Source organism: Solanum tuberosum, unplaced genomic scaffold (assembly GCF_000226075.1).
Source record: "Solanum tuberosum cultivar DM 1-3 516 R44 unplaced genomic scaffold, SolTub_3.0 scf00096, whole genome shotgun sequence".
Taxonomy (NCBI): Eukaryota; Viridiplantae; Streptophyta; class Magnoliopsida; order Solanales; family Solanaceae; genus Solanum; species Solanum tuberosum.
The window spans coordinates 1106967-1126246 of NW_006239025.1; the positions used below are offsets into that span (position 1 = coordinate 1106967).

At 29.6% G+C, this 19280-nt stretch overlaps 2 protein-coding genes across 2 annotated transcripts; both read left to right on the forward strand.

Annotated features, from left to right (window-relative positions):
• The first annotated feature begins 2028 nt into the window (after nt 1–2028).
• LOC102583199 (protein trichome birefringence-like 41) lies at nt 2029–5504 on the forward strand. Its single transcript, XM_006348337.2, has 5 exons — nt 2029–2408; nt 3155–3326; nt 3780–3955; nt 4339–4497; nt 5081–5504. The coding sequence occupies exons 1-5, from the start codon at nt 2113–2115 to the stop codon at nt 5424–5426; spliced, it is 1149 nt and encodes a 382-aa protein (XP_006348399.1). The 5' UTR covers nt 2029–2112; the 3' UTR covers nt 5427–5504.
• Nucleotides 5505–15917: 10413 nt separating this feature from the next.
• Nucleotides 15918–18176, forward strand: LOC107060808 (transcription factor bHLH120-like). Its single transcript, XM_015309121.1, has 3 exons — nt 15918–16316; nt 17100–17441; nt 18114–18176. Exons 1-3 carry the CDS (start codon nt 15921–15923, stop codon nt 18174–18176), a joined length of 801 nt encoding a protein of 266 aa, XP_015164607.1. The 5' UTR covers nt 15918–15920.
• Nucleotides 18177–19280: the final 1104 nt, after the last annotated feature.

The window sequence follows — 19280 nt, forward strand, 5'->3', positions numbered from 1 at the left end:
GCGGTATTAATTAGTCTAGGGAGGTAATAGGTCCTCATGAAAGTTTAGTATCGCAAAACAAATCCGACCAAAAGTTGGAAATTTTTCAGTCCCTTATCCCTATATATTTTGTACCTTGTTAGATGATGTAATTCTTCAAACACTTGAACAATTATATGAAATTATCGAAAACGAAAAGAAATAATCATTATTTTGAGTTTTATAGACTTAAATGAAGAATTTATTTTTTTGAATGTTGTGGACTTTAATGAGTTATGTCATTACTTAACTATCCAACTTATTTTATCATATTTTCTAAATTTTCCTACCATTTGAAAAAATTACACAATTCTCTGTTCTATCTCGGATACATCACTATGTATCGAGACGTACGAGATGTATGAGAATGTTGAGTGATGTAACCGAAATTGAAACTCGATATATCGGAATGTTTTGGAATGTATCCGGATTCCACCAAATTTAAGATATTTTTGTAATTTGGAAAAGAATAAGAATAAGATGTAATCAGTTCTTAACACGATGAGATTTGTGTAAAATTTTCAACTTAGACGCTGGAATATAAAACTTTGTAACTATAAAAGATTAGATTTTAAACAGAAGTAAAACACGTAAATTGAAGCAAAGGAAGTTAAGTGCAAGACAATTGTTCTTTTATTTATTGCACCCTAAATATCATATGAATTACAAAAATTAGTTTTTAAGAACTAAAATACGTAAATTGAAATGGGGGGAATTAAGTGCAAGTCAATCATTCTTTTATTGCACCATGAATATCATATAGTATATATATTATAAAAATAGGAAAGGAAATAATTGTACTAATAAGAAAAAGATGATTGCTAAGGCAATTTCCTAATGAGGCAACCTTTGGAAATGGACTAGAAGTCATATGGATAATAGTCCAAGATCATCAAGCCCACAGAATTTCTCATTTTTTGGCACATTATCTCATTCACTGTTCTTTTTAGTATACATAGGGTAAGGGATGATCGAGAATTCTTTCAGAAATAATCTCTCTAGCTTCGAAATAGAGGTAATAAAATTTGTGTATTATCCTTTCTCAAACTCCATTTTTCTAAGATTATATTGGTATTGTGTTGTTCTTGTATAGGGTAAAGGGATGAGAAGGTTGAATATTGTAATAAATACACGCAAACAAGGTGAAATATTAGCTATCCAACTTCTCTGATTATATACCGAGTTCAAAACTGAAAGACACATTTTTAAAATTTATGGTCCTTACACATATTGTTTGTCATAATATTTGTGTGGTTTAATATTAAACATGTTAGACTATTTGTGTGACTAAACAAACTTGTTAGGATAAAATGAAATGTTTAAGCTAAATTATTTTTATTTTTTTAAAAAAATTATTCTTTTTAAAATATACTAAAAAAGAAAATAAGATCACATAAACTAAAACAAAAGAACTATTGGCTAATAAGCATGTCCAATTGGTCCAAAATCTCTTAGCAAACTCGAGGGTTCCGTTCTCGGATATTATCAATTTTGTTAAGAGATTGTAACACCAAGCCTATCCAGCAAAATCATGTACTGCCGCGCTACCTCACTATCAGTGATTAGGATATCATCACCTAACAGGACGTAATCAGCAAAAGGGGTAATACTCGTTGGGTATGCATATTTCGTAGCTAGCCACACCATATAATGATGGAAAGCGCAAATAGGGACCATGATCCGTAATAACTAGTAACCTAACGGCTGTCCTGTTAAGAAGGCAATCTCACTCACCCTCTTGAATAAGGACATTATAAATAAGTATAAAGGGCCATGTAATATCACTTGATAACCAAATGTGAAGATGAATAAAGAAACTATATATATAACTTTGCTTCGAAGTATCAATTTTATAAATTGCTGAAACTTCCTACAAACAAATCGTAAATATCAAGCAATAATAATAAGAACATTTCTGCTTTACCTAAGGTCACTACATAAAGTGAAAATAATTATAAATTCTACCAAAAAAATCTTGTCCTAACAATATATATATATATATCACCAATATTGATCCAAAACTAATCCTTCAATTTTTTAAAAACTTTTCCCTTTTTTCAAATTTAATTTTTCTTCAGCCTTCTTATTTCCTTGATGGAAACTAGACAATATTTCAATTTTATTTGTTTAATTTATGTTATTTTGTGCCTTAATTATGAGTCAACTAGTGCTGTAGTACTATTGAAACATTTAAGTCACTCAAGAGGATCAAAATCAAACAACTCATGCGATTTATTTCAGGGAAATTGGATTTATGATAATTCATATCCATTCTACAATTCATCCATTTGTTCTTTTATTGAAGGACAATTCAATTGCCAAGGAAATGGAAGACCTGATAAACTCTATCTCAAGTACAAATGGAAGCCTAATGCATGTGAATTGCCCAAGTAAGTTTATATAGCTATCATCAATTAAGTACTCATTGTGGTTTATTTGCACTAACCGGTCGATCCTGAATTTTGAGTTTATACATCCTGAATAAAGTACCGGGGTTATATATGCTACATGAGTGATAATTACAGATTCGACAGAATTCAGTAATTTTGACTCAAAACTTGTATTTGTGTTACGAAATTCATTCAATATGTACATATTTTATATCTAGAACTTAGTAAACAAAGAATTTGTGGATCATGAAATTAAATCTACAAACAAAATATTCTGACTATGCTTTGGAATTTTGATTATACAAATATAGGATTTTACCAAAAATTATTGAAGTTTTGTCAAATCTATAGCGAAAACTCTAGTAGGGAGGCAAGAGGATTATTTCAACTCGATAAATGGCAACTCCATACGATTAGAAGAAGATTTGAGAAATGTAACTTTTTTGTCAGTTAATTAATTGTTGTAGTCCCGGAAAGGAATTTGCATAGGCTACTTTCTTTCCTTTAAATTGTTTAATCAGTCTCTTTTACTTGTTAGAGGCAAGGTCTGTGTCCCTTCTAATCTTTTGAAGGTATTTCTATTTATATATCACATGGTAGGGGTCTAACCTTGCCCGACCCCCACACCTGTAGGCTCACACTCTATTGGTGATGGCTTTTGTTTTTCTTTTTTTAAAACTCTAGTTTCGTTTCTGACTAAATTAAAAATCCTACTTAGTTATTTATTTATTTATTCTTGAGGAAAGATTTGAAGGATTGGAGTTTTTGAAGAGGGTGAAGGGGAAGAAGATAATGTTCATAGGGGATTCATTGAGCCTTAACCAATGGCAATCACTCACATGTATGTTGCATGCAGCCTTTCCCAAGCTCAATTACACACTCCAAAGAAAAGGAGATGTCTCCAATTTTGTTTTTCAGGTAGAGTTTAACGAAAACTGCTTAAATATGTCATCAAATTTAATATGCATGTGTTATTCGTCAATAGTTGATTTGGAATATATCCCAACCGTTACCAATTTGGACCATAAGTGTCATTATCCATTAACAAAATTCCACCTTGTCTAACTAGTGTCATGTGACATTATCTAAACTATTTTGCTACTTACCAACACTCTTCTCTCCTCTCACCATGTTTACGAGTAGTATCTGTGAGCCATTTCGTTAATATTTGATCTTAAATATATGTATCTCAGCTCTTATTACAAGAAAAAATAAAATTAGCTCAAGAATTTATCGGTAATTCCTAGCTAATTATACGTAAGCCACATTTTTAATTATTAAGTTCAATTGTATATTTGAGTTTTTGCAAATACAAAATGTACATATAATAATTTGTTCATAATTATAATTATATTTGTGAATTTGTGGCAGGACTATAATGTTTCTTTGATTTTATCACGAAATGCATTTTTGGTAGATTTGGTTAAAGAGAAAATAGGGAGAGTTCTAAAGCTTGATTCAATCCAAAACGGCGACGCTTGGAAAGGATTCGACATGCTCATTTTCAATACATGGCATTGGTGGCTCCACAAGGGAAGCCAACAATCGTAAGCTTTTCTTAATTAAAAAATCTTTAAAATTTAGCGTGTTAATGACACGTCTATTTATTCACTCAATCTATTTTGTTCCACCCAGGGGCGTATCTAATGTATTAGCAACGGGTTCATCTGTGTGTGTTAAAGAATTTCACTAAATATGTATAAATAGTAGATTTTGAAAGTAGTAACGGAAATGGTAAAATTAAGAAGTTGACCCTTTTAGGTTCAAATTCAAGTACCTCTAAATTCTTGTGCAAGGTTTTGAAATATCTATCATTTGTTTTCTCTTTTCTTTACACATTTTCTTCACTAACCAAGTGTGTCTCTCATTTACCCCAAAACATTTTATTTTTTTTACATCTCAAATTGATGAAATTATGTACTTATTTCAGATGGGATTTTATACAAAAAGGAGATCAAATATATAAAGACATGGATCGTTTAGTGGCCTTTAAAGAGGGACTTAAAACTTGGTCCAATTGGGTCGAATCAAATATTGATCCTACCAAAACTAGAGTATTCTTTCAAGGCATCTCTCCTACACATTACAGGTACTATGTACTTCCTCCGTTCCTATTTATATGTCAATATTTTAAATTTTATCTGTATTAAAAAATTAAGTAAGTTTATTATTCTATTCTTATTTAATGTTTTTATTGGAATTCAGATTTTCAATCAATAAACATGAATTAATTTATTTTTGATTAATTAATTTGACCAATGAACATTAATGATCTACTTAATTTTTCTATGTTGATCAAATATATATCTTCAAAGCTAATAACTCAAGGGTAATTAAAAGAGAAAGAATAATGTCATTTATGCATTGATTTTGTGTAATGACAAATATTAAGGACTATATATTTTTAGTAAAGATGACATGTAGGAACGGAGAGCATATTCCTCACTTTCCTTTTTGATCCTACCATTATAAATTTATAATTATTGTATATTTGATTTATACATTACTTTTAAAAAAAAGATTTAATAAGAGTTGAACATATTAGGTCATGACCAATTAATTATTTAACTCATATTGACTTTACTCATCACAACCTAACTAACTTTGATTATGATATGAAAAATATTTTATTAATTCAGCTCATTTTAACTCGTCCAAATTTATTAAATCAGTGGGAAAGAATGGAATGCTAGCAAGCCAAGTAGCAATTGCAATGGAGAGACGCAACCAATTAGTGGCTCAGTGTATCCTGGTGGACCAATGACAGCAACAACAATTGTGAAAGAAATTATTGGCAATATGTCAAAACCAGTGACATTACTTGACATTACATTACTTTCTCAACTAAGAAAAGATGGACACCCTTCAATTTATGGTATGAATAACAATAATGGCACAAAGATCAAAAAAGGTAATGATTGTAGTCATTGGTGTCTTGCTGGTGTGCCTGATACTTGGAATCAACTTTTTTATGCTCTTCTTCTTAACCAACAAACCAAATCATCAAATACTATATGATAAAAGTATAAAGGTGTATAATATATACTCTAATTCTTTTTTGTTTTGTTTTATTTGACATTATTATGATTATAGCTAGCTACCTCAAAACTTTATTCTATTTGCTTAACACAAGCCTTGTTTTACTTTTACACAATATTTTCAGTATCCAGCAAACTTCGACTCGAAAGAAAGAAGTAAGAGAATAACAATTGTGCGAAAGAGGTTGCATCTTAGCACACCGTATTTTTGCTCGTTTGCATCGCACTTAACTGATTAATAAAATAAAAGGAAAAATAACCTATCTATACACCTTTATTTTTCATAATTTCTATTATTCCCTACCATTCTAAAATATTACCAAAATCCCTTATTTTACTCCCAAAACCCCAACAGCCGATACATAACTTCACACTCCCAAAACCTACATTTTCTCTTCCTTATTTCACTCCATCAATATCTTCCTATTTTTCCTCCCACAATCTTATCAATTAATTCCTTCCTTACAATTTAAAATTCAAAATCGTTCTCTCTCCAATCAAATTGAATTCAACACTGAAATAACATTCTTCATCTTCTCCAACTTTCTGTTTACCTTTTTTTTTTCATCACCAATCCTCATAACCAACCTTTCAGTCTAACTATCCTCGACCACCTACCACATTGGCAAATTTACCTGCTGCTGTTGGTGGATCTTTCACGGATCTAAGTACCCATTTTGCATAGCCAGGACATTCTGGCTCAACATTCCAAAGTGGTCTGCATTTTTTTTCCTTAATCTTGGAGTTAATATGAGATATTGTGGTCCATCCCCTCCTCCTTCAAATGCCAGTACTGTTGGATTTGCTATGCCAATGTATTGACAAGATTTTTTATTGTGCACCAATAAGGGATAATGGTCTGAAAAATACCCCAACTTTGGTCGAATTTGCTGTTGCGATACTAAACTTCATGAGGACCTATTACATCCCTAGACTATTTAATATCGTATTTTAAACATATATATTTGTCCACGTGGACATAAAAAATAATGCAAAATTATAAATAGTAATGTGTCCACGTGGGCGCATATATACCTTTAAAATACACTATTAAATAGTTTATGGGGTAAAAAATACTGTATTAAATAGTCTAGGGAGGTAATAGGTCCTTATGAAAGTTTAATATCGCAACAGCAAATCCGACTAAAGTTGAGATATTTTTCAGACCCTTATCCCTAAAAATAATAATGGAAATGTTCTTAACAACATTTACACAAATCAATAAATATTTAATATATATTTGTACGTACATAAACTTCTTGATTTAGAACAAGGTAGTTTTAAATGAAATGTTTGTTGTCTACCTAGTAATTATTTATATACAAATTTTCTGAGTGATATATTTCACTAGACACTAATATACACCCGGCATATGTATGATACTCCCTTTCATCCAAAATAAATAAATTTGTAATATTTTTTTATGGTCCAAAAAAATTATTTTCTCCAAATTCAAGGATGTACGTATTGTGTATTTTCTTCCAAAATTTCAACTTCTTTTTAATTCATTACCAACTTTCTTAAAAATATGTCACGCTCCAAAATAATAATAATAATAATAATAATAATAATAATAATAATAATTTTTTTTTAAAAAATTTGGATCAAAGAGAGTAATTTTTCTAGGCATAATACATAAATTGGACCCTTAACTTGGCTTCAAATTATAACTTTGACCTTTAACTTTGTCACTGCACAAGTAGGCACTTTAACTATCCAAAACTTAAACAAAAAACACTCGAATCCTACCTGGCAAAATTGTCACGCCCCGAGCCTACACCCTGGGCGAGACTGGCACTCGAGAACCATTGCTGGCCCCAAGCGAACCCTTGGCCTGGCTTACTTACTCAGCGGAAGACTTAGGCATAAGAAAGAGACTTCGAATTCAAATACAAGATAACTCAACATGTCTCAAATTGAACTCATAACGTTTTAAAAATAAACATTTAACTTAGCCAAAATGACAACTTAAATCTGAACATAAGCCAATAACAAAATGATGACGAATGAACTAACATCTGACTGACTGTCTATGAAGCCTCTAAAACAATTGAGATGGATGTCGGGGCAGGCCCACGACATCCTAATGAGCTAAAATGATAAAGTAATGAAAAAGGGTGATCCTCCGAAATGCAAGGAGGCTCACCAACAACTCTGAAGTCCAACAGGATCAACGATGCGCTGGATGCTAATCCTAGTTACTTGCGTCTGCATCATAAGACGATGCAGGCCAACTGGCATCAGTACATTGAATGCACTAGTATGCGAGTTGAAATGTTAAACATAACTTAAGCTTGAAAAGGATCTGAAAGAAACACTTACCTTGGCTTTACTCAACTCCTGAATAACTTAACTCAACTTACTGAACTCATTTCAATATAAAGCAGTTTAAAAACAAGTGCAACATACAGAAAAGCTGCTTAAAACATGATGTCAACTCTGTGTATTTAGAAATACAATAATAACTCTGTATGTATGCAAAGATACATTATGAACTCTGTTTGTATATGAAAATACAAATATTTCTGATGTATATAAAAATATAAAATACTGTTGATACAACGTTTCTTGGCCCCACACTGTTAGGGCCATCCTATACCTTGCCCCCTATAGAACCTGAACTACTAAGTGGATCCACTAGTCTATGCTAAAAAGCACTAAGGGTTCATCTAAAAAGTATGACCCTTTTCTACCCATGATGGTTGCATGGTTTATGGGGGCTGTGGGTTCTCTGAATGCTCCCCATATCGGTGCTCAATACTACTCCCAAAATATGATACTAGCCCTTTAAGTTTAAAAACATACTTCATTCTGTGGTTTGAGATAATTGAACTCAAGCTCGTCCCCATATCGGTGCTCAATACTACTCCCAAAATATGATACTAGCTCTTTATGTTTAAAAAACATACTTCTTCTGTGATTTGATATTAGTGCTCAAAAACTTAGCTCAAAGGCTATCTTGGAAATCAAAGTTTCCCCTTTTGCTTCATTTAGAAAACGATTATTCTTTTCTGAAAACTAGCCCAAAGCCCTTTGGAAATCGAGGTTTCCTTTCTTGTTTAAATGTGAAAACATTTTAAACCCTTTGAGAATACATAGTCCCTATATACTTTTGAAGAAATGGACTTCAAACTTTACTCTTTACTTTTTACTCAACTTGAACTTTAAGTCGTAAAACAAAGTTAAAACATTTGGAAAAGACTTTTGGAAAACTCTAAGAACTTCTCTTGACTTTGATCTTAACTGCTCTTGACTTGACTCTTAACTGGTCCTTGAATTGAATTATGGATTCAAAGATTTTGATTTGTGATAGAATGGATCACATGATATTTAGGAATAATCTTAAATAGCTAAACATGAGAAAAGTCACGAAATCATCGTCTTGGAACAAGTCCGCGACGCGGAGATGTTTCTAAATGAATACTCGCGCGGACTTGCGTGCCAGATCACGCTGGATTTTTTCCTTCTCCGCTTTACAAACCCAATTCGCCTAAACTAGACTATTGATGAAGAACCTAACTCAAAACAACTCTAAAACTCAACGTAACGATCTCTGAAACTCCTCAATTCATCCCAATTCAAGAACAACATTCAAATTCAAGAATACATGTCAAGAACATAAACTTTCAAACTCTTTTAGGACGAATTTCGCTGAACTAAACATGTTCGGCGCGTGGGTGAATGAACCCAACACTATGAGAGACTCACATACCTTGTAAGATGAATTCCTTGGCGAACCCACAACCAAAATCGATCGTTCTTGGCGAACCTTGAGCTTTTCTTCTCCTTTCTCCTCTTTTCTCCAAGCCCTAGCATGAATTTCCAATTGACTAAACTGATCTCATTTTGATTTGACCCTTAATTAATTTCCTAAAACGAACTAAATTAATTAGATAAGGAAAGGACTGAAATACCCTTCAAAAATCCGGATTGGACATTTCCTAATTTGAACAGCCCAACTTCCAATGGGAGTAACTCACTCATACAAACTCGGAATCGCGCAAACTCAGCGGCGTTGGAAAGATCATTCCAAGATCTTTCCTACCATATCTGGAAGTACCTCTAACTCATCTTGAGCTAGAAGTTATGATCGTTTGAAGTTGACCAAAACTCAACTTTTTCCTAACTTAAACAAATTTCCAGATTTTCATTATTTCCAAAAATTGAATATTTTCAGTTCTTAGCTTCTTCTTAGCCATTTCAAATTGCGAGATGTTACAAAAATGCGTGAAACACACCCTAATTAGTCTCGTCAGAGGTAAATTCAAGGGCCCCAACAGTAAAAAAATAATATTGAAAAGACTAATAAATCCTTAATCAATCATTTTATATATATATATATATTTTAATTTTTTTAAATTAAATTTCACTTTATTCTCTTTCTAATTTTTTCAACATTTTCCCCTCTTTTTTATTTGCATTATTTGTTGTTCATTGCAAAATGCACAAATTGCAAGTGACATTTAATTATTTTTTATTATTGTGAAAAAAAAGTTGTAATGAAGTGTTTTTATTTTCCCCTATATCTATTGTAAGCAAGATGGGGTGAGTATACACTTGTAAAAATCAAACGCAACCTAAGTCTGAAGACTCTCAATTAACCACTCCGATCCATACTTAAGGGACTCCTTACATTTTGATTAGCTATCAGATTGCTACTCAAACTTGACAAAAATCTTGGAAAAGTTCATTTAGACATTTTATCAAACAGTTTAAGTGCACCATTATCCTTCACAATTTTCAGCACTCTATGTTTATCTTTTAGCCTCCGAAAATTCATAATTATAATTTGCTACTCACTATGACAATCATAATACACAACGCATCCTTTTTTCTCATTAAGTATTTGACAACTTAAAGCACAAAGACACTTCAAACTAAAGCAAAGAAGAAAAAGTTAATTGGTTTTCATGTCTTCCTATATCTATGGGCTGCACTGAAATAATTTTGCAACAAAAACGCTAGTTTCCTCTAGTGATTTCCATATTGGCTTGAACATCTGACCAACAATATGCAATTCTTATTTGTAAAGTATTGAACCTTAATATCTTGACTAAATTAAGGAAGAAGAATAGGTAATCGTTTAATTATATGAAATTTCTGCACATATCTTGAAACAATTTTTTCTTTGATATGAATATAAGGGGCATGAATTTTAGAAATTTAGATTAAGAATTTTTTTTAGAAGAAAGAGGAGAAGAGCGTAGTAAATTTTTTTCCCAAAAATGAATTTGTTTTCACTTTAACCTTATTCTATATTATAATTTATTTTTATTATTTTTAAAATCTAGGTGTATTTATTTTAGTTAGTTGGCAGCAATTGAGTGGTTCACTTATCCACGTCAGAGCATTTGTATATCACGCGTTTTGTCTGAAATATGTGAGTGCTTTTTTGTTTAAATTTTGGATAGTTAAAGTGTCTCTTTGTGCACTATCAAAGTTAAACGTCAAAGTTATAATTTGAAGCCAAGTTAAAAGTCATATTTATGTATTGCGCCTTTTTTTACAATGAAGTGGTTAATTACCTCAATTTCCAAGTTACTTAGCTTATTCTATTTATTTTGAGTAGTTGTTATCCATAGCTATATTCGAATAAGTGATATGATCGTCGTATGGTCGTGAACATGAGAAGTGAAAGTTCTATTTCTTTAAAAGTACATCAAGCCGTAGTGTTTAATAAGAATACTTTATCATATATTTATGATTTCAATCCAAACAAATTATATTTTGAGTACCTAATATATTTATCGATAAATTTAAGGTTTAGATGAAGATACTAAAGTGAAACATGAACACCATTATATTATAATGGCATAATACATAACTATGACCTTTAACTTAGACTCATTTTATATTTATGCCCTCCAACTTTGAATGTGTACAAGTAGACACTTGAATTTGTATAAAATTGAACAAATAGACACACACACGTCCTACGTGGCATCCTACATGTCAATTTGTGTCCTATGTGGTGTCCTATGTGTATTATGCCACATAGGACTCATGTGTCTACTTGTTCAACTTTATACAAGTTTAAGTGTCTACTTGTGCACACCAAAGTTGGAGGGTATAAATGTGAAATGAGACCAAGTTAAATGGGACATTTATGTATTATGCCTATTATAATTGTTGTCTTTAAACCAAACAAATGTGCCTTAAAAAAAATGTGCCTGATAGTAATTAGTACAACAGTTTTTACCTCTAGAGAATGATTAGCAAAACAATTATATGTAATTAGTTGGTAATCATTTATGTTAAACGATGCCAATTACGACAATTCGACTAAACTAATTAATGGAAGCATACATTAGGCTTCTTTTTTTAAGAGTAAATTCTGATAATTAGATGAATGATTAGCATAGCCTCATAGCCTCATAGACCTTAATTAGATTAGCATGTCATTATACTGAAATTAATTAAATAAATAAAAGCATATATGATTTTCAAATATTTTTTATTTATGATATTTCCTACTCTTGGATTTGGATTACCACGTTAGTAATAATACAGACAAAGCTCCAAAAGTGGAAATGTAGTTTTATGTTATGTTACATCAGTCACCATCCTAGGAAAACAAAATAAAAAATAATGTTCAAAATATATTTGTATTTAAAGTAAATATTTATTTTAATATATATTTCTAAAGGGATTAGGTATCATGTACGATGTTCCAACCAAACATTTTAATTATGTATTTGATTTGTTATTTTATGTATGCGCTAATAATTCCTATTACCTAAAGGCTAAACAAAGCTATGAATTAGTATATTCATAATTGGTTTATGATCTCACCAAATTAAAGACAACTAATTAATGAAATTAAGTATGTGCCTTGATATGACATCTTCTTAATCAAATTGACAATATTTAACCACTTCTTTAATATTTATTTTATAAATACAAAAATTAAATGAACATTTGAGATCTAAATGCAATTAATTATGTTGCCATATATATTGGGATAAAGGAAGTTATAGTATTTTTTTTTCTGCTCCATTTTACTTGTACTGTTTGTTATTTTTGCATGTTTCTGAAGAAAATATTTGTTGTTTACTCAACGCATTATCAAGTAAATTCAGAAAATTATTTTACTTTTCTTTTGTCATTTATTTGTTGTATATTTCCTTATTTGGATTAAAATATTAAAGAAATTAAAGATTTAAGTATGACCTGTTTAAGGATGACATTTAATATCTAGAATTATTTAATGGGTCCAGAAGGAATTTATATTTTATTCTCGTCAATTTTAAGAAAAGAAAAATGATATCCTTATGCGAACTTAATTATTAGACGCCATAATTAAATCCCGTTATTAATTAGATTCGGAAATCTAGTGATGACAAGGCCATCATATTTAATTAGTACAGCTTGATGTTTAATACCATAACTTTTGTCCATAAAATTGAATTACATTTTCTATACTTGCCTATAGGGAGGATATAAAATTCGAAGATTATAGTAGAAGGATAGTACGTAATAGAGAAGAGGCGAGAACCAGGGGAGTAGCTACATAGTCTTTAGGGTGTCCAATTGGACACCCTTCGTCGAAAAATTATACCGTATATATAAGTAAAATAATATATAAAGTGGTTAAATAACATATTTTGGACACGCTTAACACAACAAGGTGTTGTAGCCTAGTGATTTAAGTTGCCTTGAAAGAGTCAAATCTTTAAGAGTTTGTGAGTTCAAATCTCACTAGCAGCAACTTTTAAGCCTCTTCTAATTCCTGGACACCCTTCGTGGAATTTTTGGCTACGCCACTGGTGAGAACTAAGAACCAGTCTTCTTTTCACCTTATGTAGTAATTTTACCTAATATCCGTGTATCTTATCCTTCCATTTTTATACTACTATATGCTAGTTTATTATTGTTATCTTTCTTTTTTCCCTAGCTTTGTTTGTACTTTTTTAAGCTGAAGATCTATCGAAATTAAATTTTTTGTTTCATAAAAATAAATAATTAAGATATACACATATTTTATCTCTTCTCAAACTCTACTCGTACAATTACGTTATATAGGTCAGTTGTTGTCCGTAGAGCATTTTGCCTCATGGTTGATTACTATTTGGTTTTAATTATTACTTTTGTCTTTCCATAAATGGTTACATCATACATGTGGTCCAATTACCATAGAGTAATAAGTTATTGTATTTTTTACTCTATTTTATTTGGCTGAGTATGTGAGCTATTGATTTTTATCTTATTTTATCCTCAAAACGTTAAACTTCTTTATATTCTCCCCTTTTCAATCAAACCATTTACGTGACAGGAAGAAAATTGTCCTCGATTTATAACTGGTTATGATACATAATAATTTCATAAAGGTATATATGCTGACCTTATCTTTTTATTTTTGTGAGATTATGTAGACGTTATTTTTGATGGATCTTATAGTAAAAGAGTAAGAGACAATGTAAGAAAGCAACAAATAGTTATATACATTGAAGAATAATAGAATATGCGGTTACTAAATAATATTTAATACTGAAAAGCGGAGAAGAGAAATCTCTCCCATATATTGTTGGGTTATGAAGGTGATTAGGGTGTCATGCGGAAGCCTACAATTACAAATAATATGATTGATAAATTAGATGGCAAAAACTTATACTAAAAACTAATATTATTATATGAAAACTAATATAAAGAAAAAATATTAAAACTGTTGAGAGATTAAATCTCCCCATAAACAAAACTCACTAAACGACTACATTGTGGATTTTATTGTGTTATGCTATGAGAATAGGGATCTTCAATTTATAGATCTCCAAACTATTCTTCTAAGGAAAGAATAAACTAAATATGGAAGAAAATTATATTTTCCTTTCAGAAAAAGTTCAAGTATTTATGGTAATACTTAACTTTTCTTTAAGAAAATAAATAAACTTCAAATAAGGAAAGAAAATCAGGGCAAAACCCTAACATATATTCCCACATAAAAAATATTTATACTTGGCTATCTACGACCTTTCTATCATAATCCTCGATCTTCATATCTTTTTATTTAGTATCATATCTAATATCTTCAGTAAATTGAAGCTATCACATATCTTGTCTAACGAAGACTTAAAGAGGCACTCTTTCGATTAATGATATCATCATATCAAAGTATTTTTTTAAGGGGTTCTTAAAAAGTTTAAAAGGACGTATAATTAATTAATGTGGAGTGGTGGAGGGTAATAAAAGTTTAAATTTACTTGGACACACATGCATAATATAGTTGACACTTGTGTAAATTAAATAATTAATTGTGAAGGAGTCTTTCTCAAGTTTCTATGATTTTGCTCTCTTTAAATTGGAGAAAATCAAGTGGCCTGATCAAATAGATTTTGCTTCTACTTAGAAGTAATCCAAAATTTAATTAGTGCCCTAAATCTTCTCTGGATATGCGGGTATATTCCTATATAATATATAAAATAATATAAATATTAATCTATTAAATAAGACATTTAAATTATAAAATTAAAGACAAAAATTTAAGCTGTTAGAAAATAGTTGATTCTATTTAGCTAAGTTGCAAATTCATTAAATGGTAAATCTATTGGACCAAAATGATTAGATATTTCTTGAATTTGCAAAGTTGAAACATCTCAATTTAGTTTAGCTAGTGAGATTTATAGTGACATTAATTTGAAGTTATTTGGTACAAACATGTTATGATCGTATTTCACCTAATACTTCTTTATATAAGATGTTCTTGATTAGAATTTACCATTGTGTGTTGTGTTGTTATATTTATGAGATATATTGTCTTGACGTAAAATTCAATACAATTAAGTAATATACAAGTAAGTTCAATTCTAACAAAATTTTACATTATAACCTTACGATTTTCTACATAAACATGTTTCATTTTATAAGAATAAGAGTATATTAGTTAAGTATTTATTTTACTAAATTATCTGAATTTAACTACTAATAAGTTATAAAATATAATTATTTAATAATTATTATAAAGGTAGAATTGAAAAAATGGATATGTAAACAAGACAAATAAAATGAAAAATAAAGTTTTAGTATATTAGACAAGTTAAATTATCCGAAGGGACTAAATTTTAGATGAAATTTACAAAAATCTGACAAACTAAAAGTTAAACATGAAAGATCAAATAAGCTGAGGGACTGAAAATTAACAAATAAAAAAGTAGGATAATATATATGGACAAAAACAGCATTAGGATATGCCTAGATTCCCATTATTATTTATCTAAGTGAAAAAAGTAAGTGAATTATGGCACATTGATCATGTGAGATTAATTAATTTAGCTTATTTCACTTGCTGTTTAACTTTTGCTTTTTATCTTCAATAATTTTATTGTCTGATTACTATGTTTTATATTTAATTTAAAACGTTTCTTTCATTGACGTTGAGAGCTTAAATAGTTATGACATTCTTATAAAATCTTGATTAATTCATCGTATTATAAATTTTTAAAAAAAGAACAGAATCATCTTGGGCTAAAACAAAAAAATAATGGATGATTCCGAATTTGATTTTGGCCAATTAGATCAACTATTCAACTTTCTTTCCTCTACTCCTCCTCCTCCTCCTCTTCTGCCTCCGACTACTCTTCAAATTAATCAAGATTCATCATTTTCATTACAAAAACAAAACTCTAATCTTGTTTTCACAAGTACTCATCATGTACCTAAAAAGAAATCAATTGTCACCAATTATGTGACTGAAAAAAAACCAATTTTGAACACCAATATTAATATTATTGATGATCAAGTTCAAGATCCATCTAAAGAGAAAAAAATGGTGGTGGAGAAGAAAGTTAGGCGAAGAGATGTTGAAAGGCAAAGAAGGAGCGATATGGCTAAGCTTTATCAACGTTTACGCCTTCTTATTCCTTCCAAATATCTTGTGGTAAGTACAACACATTTTGTTTACATTTAGAGTGTGTTTGACACGAAGAAAAATATAAAAAAAAAATTATTAAAAAAATTCCAAATCAAAAAGTTTTTTTTGTATTGATTGATGAATGAAAATATTCTTTGACAATCAAATATTGTTGAGAAGAGTGGGTTGACTAGTTGGCAATACTCATCTTTAATTTCAGTTATTTTTTGAAGTCAACTTAGGTCTAAATTCATTTTTTTTTTATCAATTCTTTATGAAAAATATTTTTCTAAAAGATGATTTTCAGTCATACCATACGCGCCAAATGGATTAAGATCTCTTTCGTGTTAACTGTATAATACGTTATATCTTTATGTTCCAAGTCAGAAACTGTTAGAGTCCAACTGTATGGTCAGTAATTTGTTTTCTTATATGATTTTAGGCAATTCTCATCTCAAGCTAAAAAAAATTTGGATTGAGTCGGACTCAAAGTCAATATCTTCTCACAGTATCATAGCTAGTCAGCTGATTCATCCCAATTTGTTGTTTATCCGATATTGGGCCCCATATGTTATATTGTTCATATTTCAAACGTCCAGTTCAAATTATATGACTTTAGGCAATTCTTTTCTGAAACTAATTTTTTGAGATTGAGTTAGACTCAAGGTCAATATCTTCTCATAGTATCATAGCTAGTTACCTGATCCATCCCAATTCGTTGTTTACGCAATATTGAACCCCATGCATAATTATATTATCCATGTTTCAAATGTTCAGTTCTAATTATATTTTCTTCTAATGATAATCCAGGGAAAGAGATCTATATCTGATCATATAGAAGAGATAGTGGATTATGTAAAAGATTTGAAGAAGGACATAGAGGACTTGGAAAGTAAAAGAGAAAAACTGAAAGAAATGAAAAATATTAATTGTAGCTCTCAATTGGCACCAAATTCTTCCTCTATGAAATTAAATGATGATGATGAAGATAAAATAATAGTGAAATCATGCAATGAAGGAGTGGAAATTTCAATAAAAGGAGGGGTTTCTCTTTCAAAAGTGCTTAAAGTTCTTATGAAAGAAGAACTTATTGTTAATAGTTGTGTTTCCTCCACAATTAATCAAAGGCTTATTCACATTATTCAAACTAAGGTTAGTTACTTAATCTTCTCTATACTCAATTTTCAACTATGTGTGTACAGTTTTTTTTCCTTTCGAAAGAGAAACAAAGTAATGAAACCCCAATAACATCTCCCACATATATAAAGAGGTTAATATTATCAAGAAATCGCTAATTTCTGACAAGTGTTTTGTAAAAAATTGGTTCATCGATTTAGATTTTCAAATTGAAAATCAATCAAAAATGTCTTATAAATCAAATTACGGAGAATTCCATAAAAAGAAGTTTAAATTGAGATGAGGGCAGTTAAAATCAATTACTAATCATTTTAATTTGTTTGTCCTACCTTTTAAGTACTAAATTGAGATGGAGGGGTAGGTAAACTCAATTACTAACTAAAAAAATAGCATATTTTTTTTTATACTATTTTTCTTCTTTTTTGTTAATCTTTTAATTTTAAATTTTAATGTTGGCATGTTTAAGAACATAAAATTAAAATGCATTTTGGTACATTAATTTACATATCTTTAGTTTAATATTACAAAATTAAAAAATCTTTGTGATCTTAAAACTCCATGTAAAATTAAAATAATGCGAACAAATTGAATCGGAGGAAATATTATTAAGGAGAATGGAATATATCCTAGGATTGACTTTATGTGTGTGTTGAAATCTTAATATATTTGGAAATTATTTATGTGCAGGTGAACACAAGAGGAGATATTGATCTTGCATTACTACGATCCAAGTTGATGCGTTTGTTTTAGGCATAATATTTTGGAATTTCTAAACTTAGATCCTTTTCGTTTGATGCACATTTAAGTTATTGTTCGTTATTAAAAAAATCTATTTAATCATTTATAAAATATTTATCTTCGTATCGAATACACCCTTCGTGTTTCTCTTTTTGGTTTTAATCAATGTCCCCTTATTACTTCCTTCGTCTAATAATAGTTGTACACTATATTAAAAATAGTTATCCAACAATATTTATTCGATTTAGAAAATCAGGAGATAATTTAACTTTTGTGTCTATTTTATCCTTGCTATTAAATACTAATTTTTTTATCAAAACATTAAACTTAATAAAGTCAAAGGGCCTGATATACCCCTCAACTTTATCATTTAGAGTTAATATACCCCTCATTATGAAAGTAGTTCATATATGCCTCTATTGCTATACAAATGGCTCACATATACCATTTTCTTCTAACGGAAGTGAAAAAATTACTTTTAATTTAATCTTTTAAATTATTATTATTTTAAAAAATATATAATCCCATATGGGTATATTTAATCCTCTTCACACATAATTTTTTTTGACTTTTTTTGTTTCAACAAATAATTTAAAGTTATTACTTTGATGGTCAAAGTTATTTATGTTTCACTAATTTTCTTGTAAACTTTATTATAGATGACCCAAAAAAATTTCAATACAAAAACTAAATAACAATATAGTTATCAGGAGATAATTTAACTTTTGTGTCTATTTTATCCTTGCTATTAAATACTAATTTTTTTATCAAAACATTAAACTTAATAAAGTCAAAGGGCCTGATATACCCCTCAACTTTATCATTTAGAGTTAATATACCCCTCATTATGAAAGTAGTTCATATATGCCTCTATTGCTATACAAATGGCTCACATATACCATTTTCTTCTAACGGAAGTGAAAAAATTACTTTTAATTTAATCTTTTAAATTATTATTATTTTAAAAAATATATAATCCCATATGGGTATATTTAATCCTCTTCACACATAATTTTTTTTGACTTTTTTTGTTTCAACAAATAATTTAAAGTTATTACTTTGATGGTCAAAGTTATTTATGTTTCACTAATTTTCTTGTAAACTTTATTATAGATG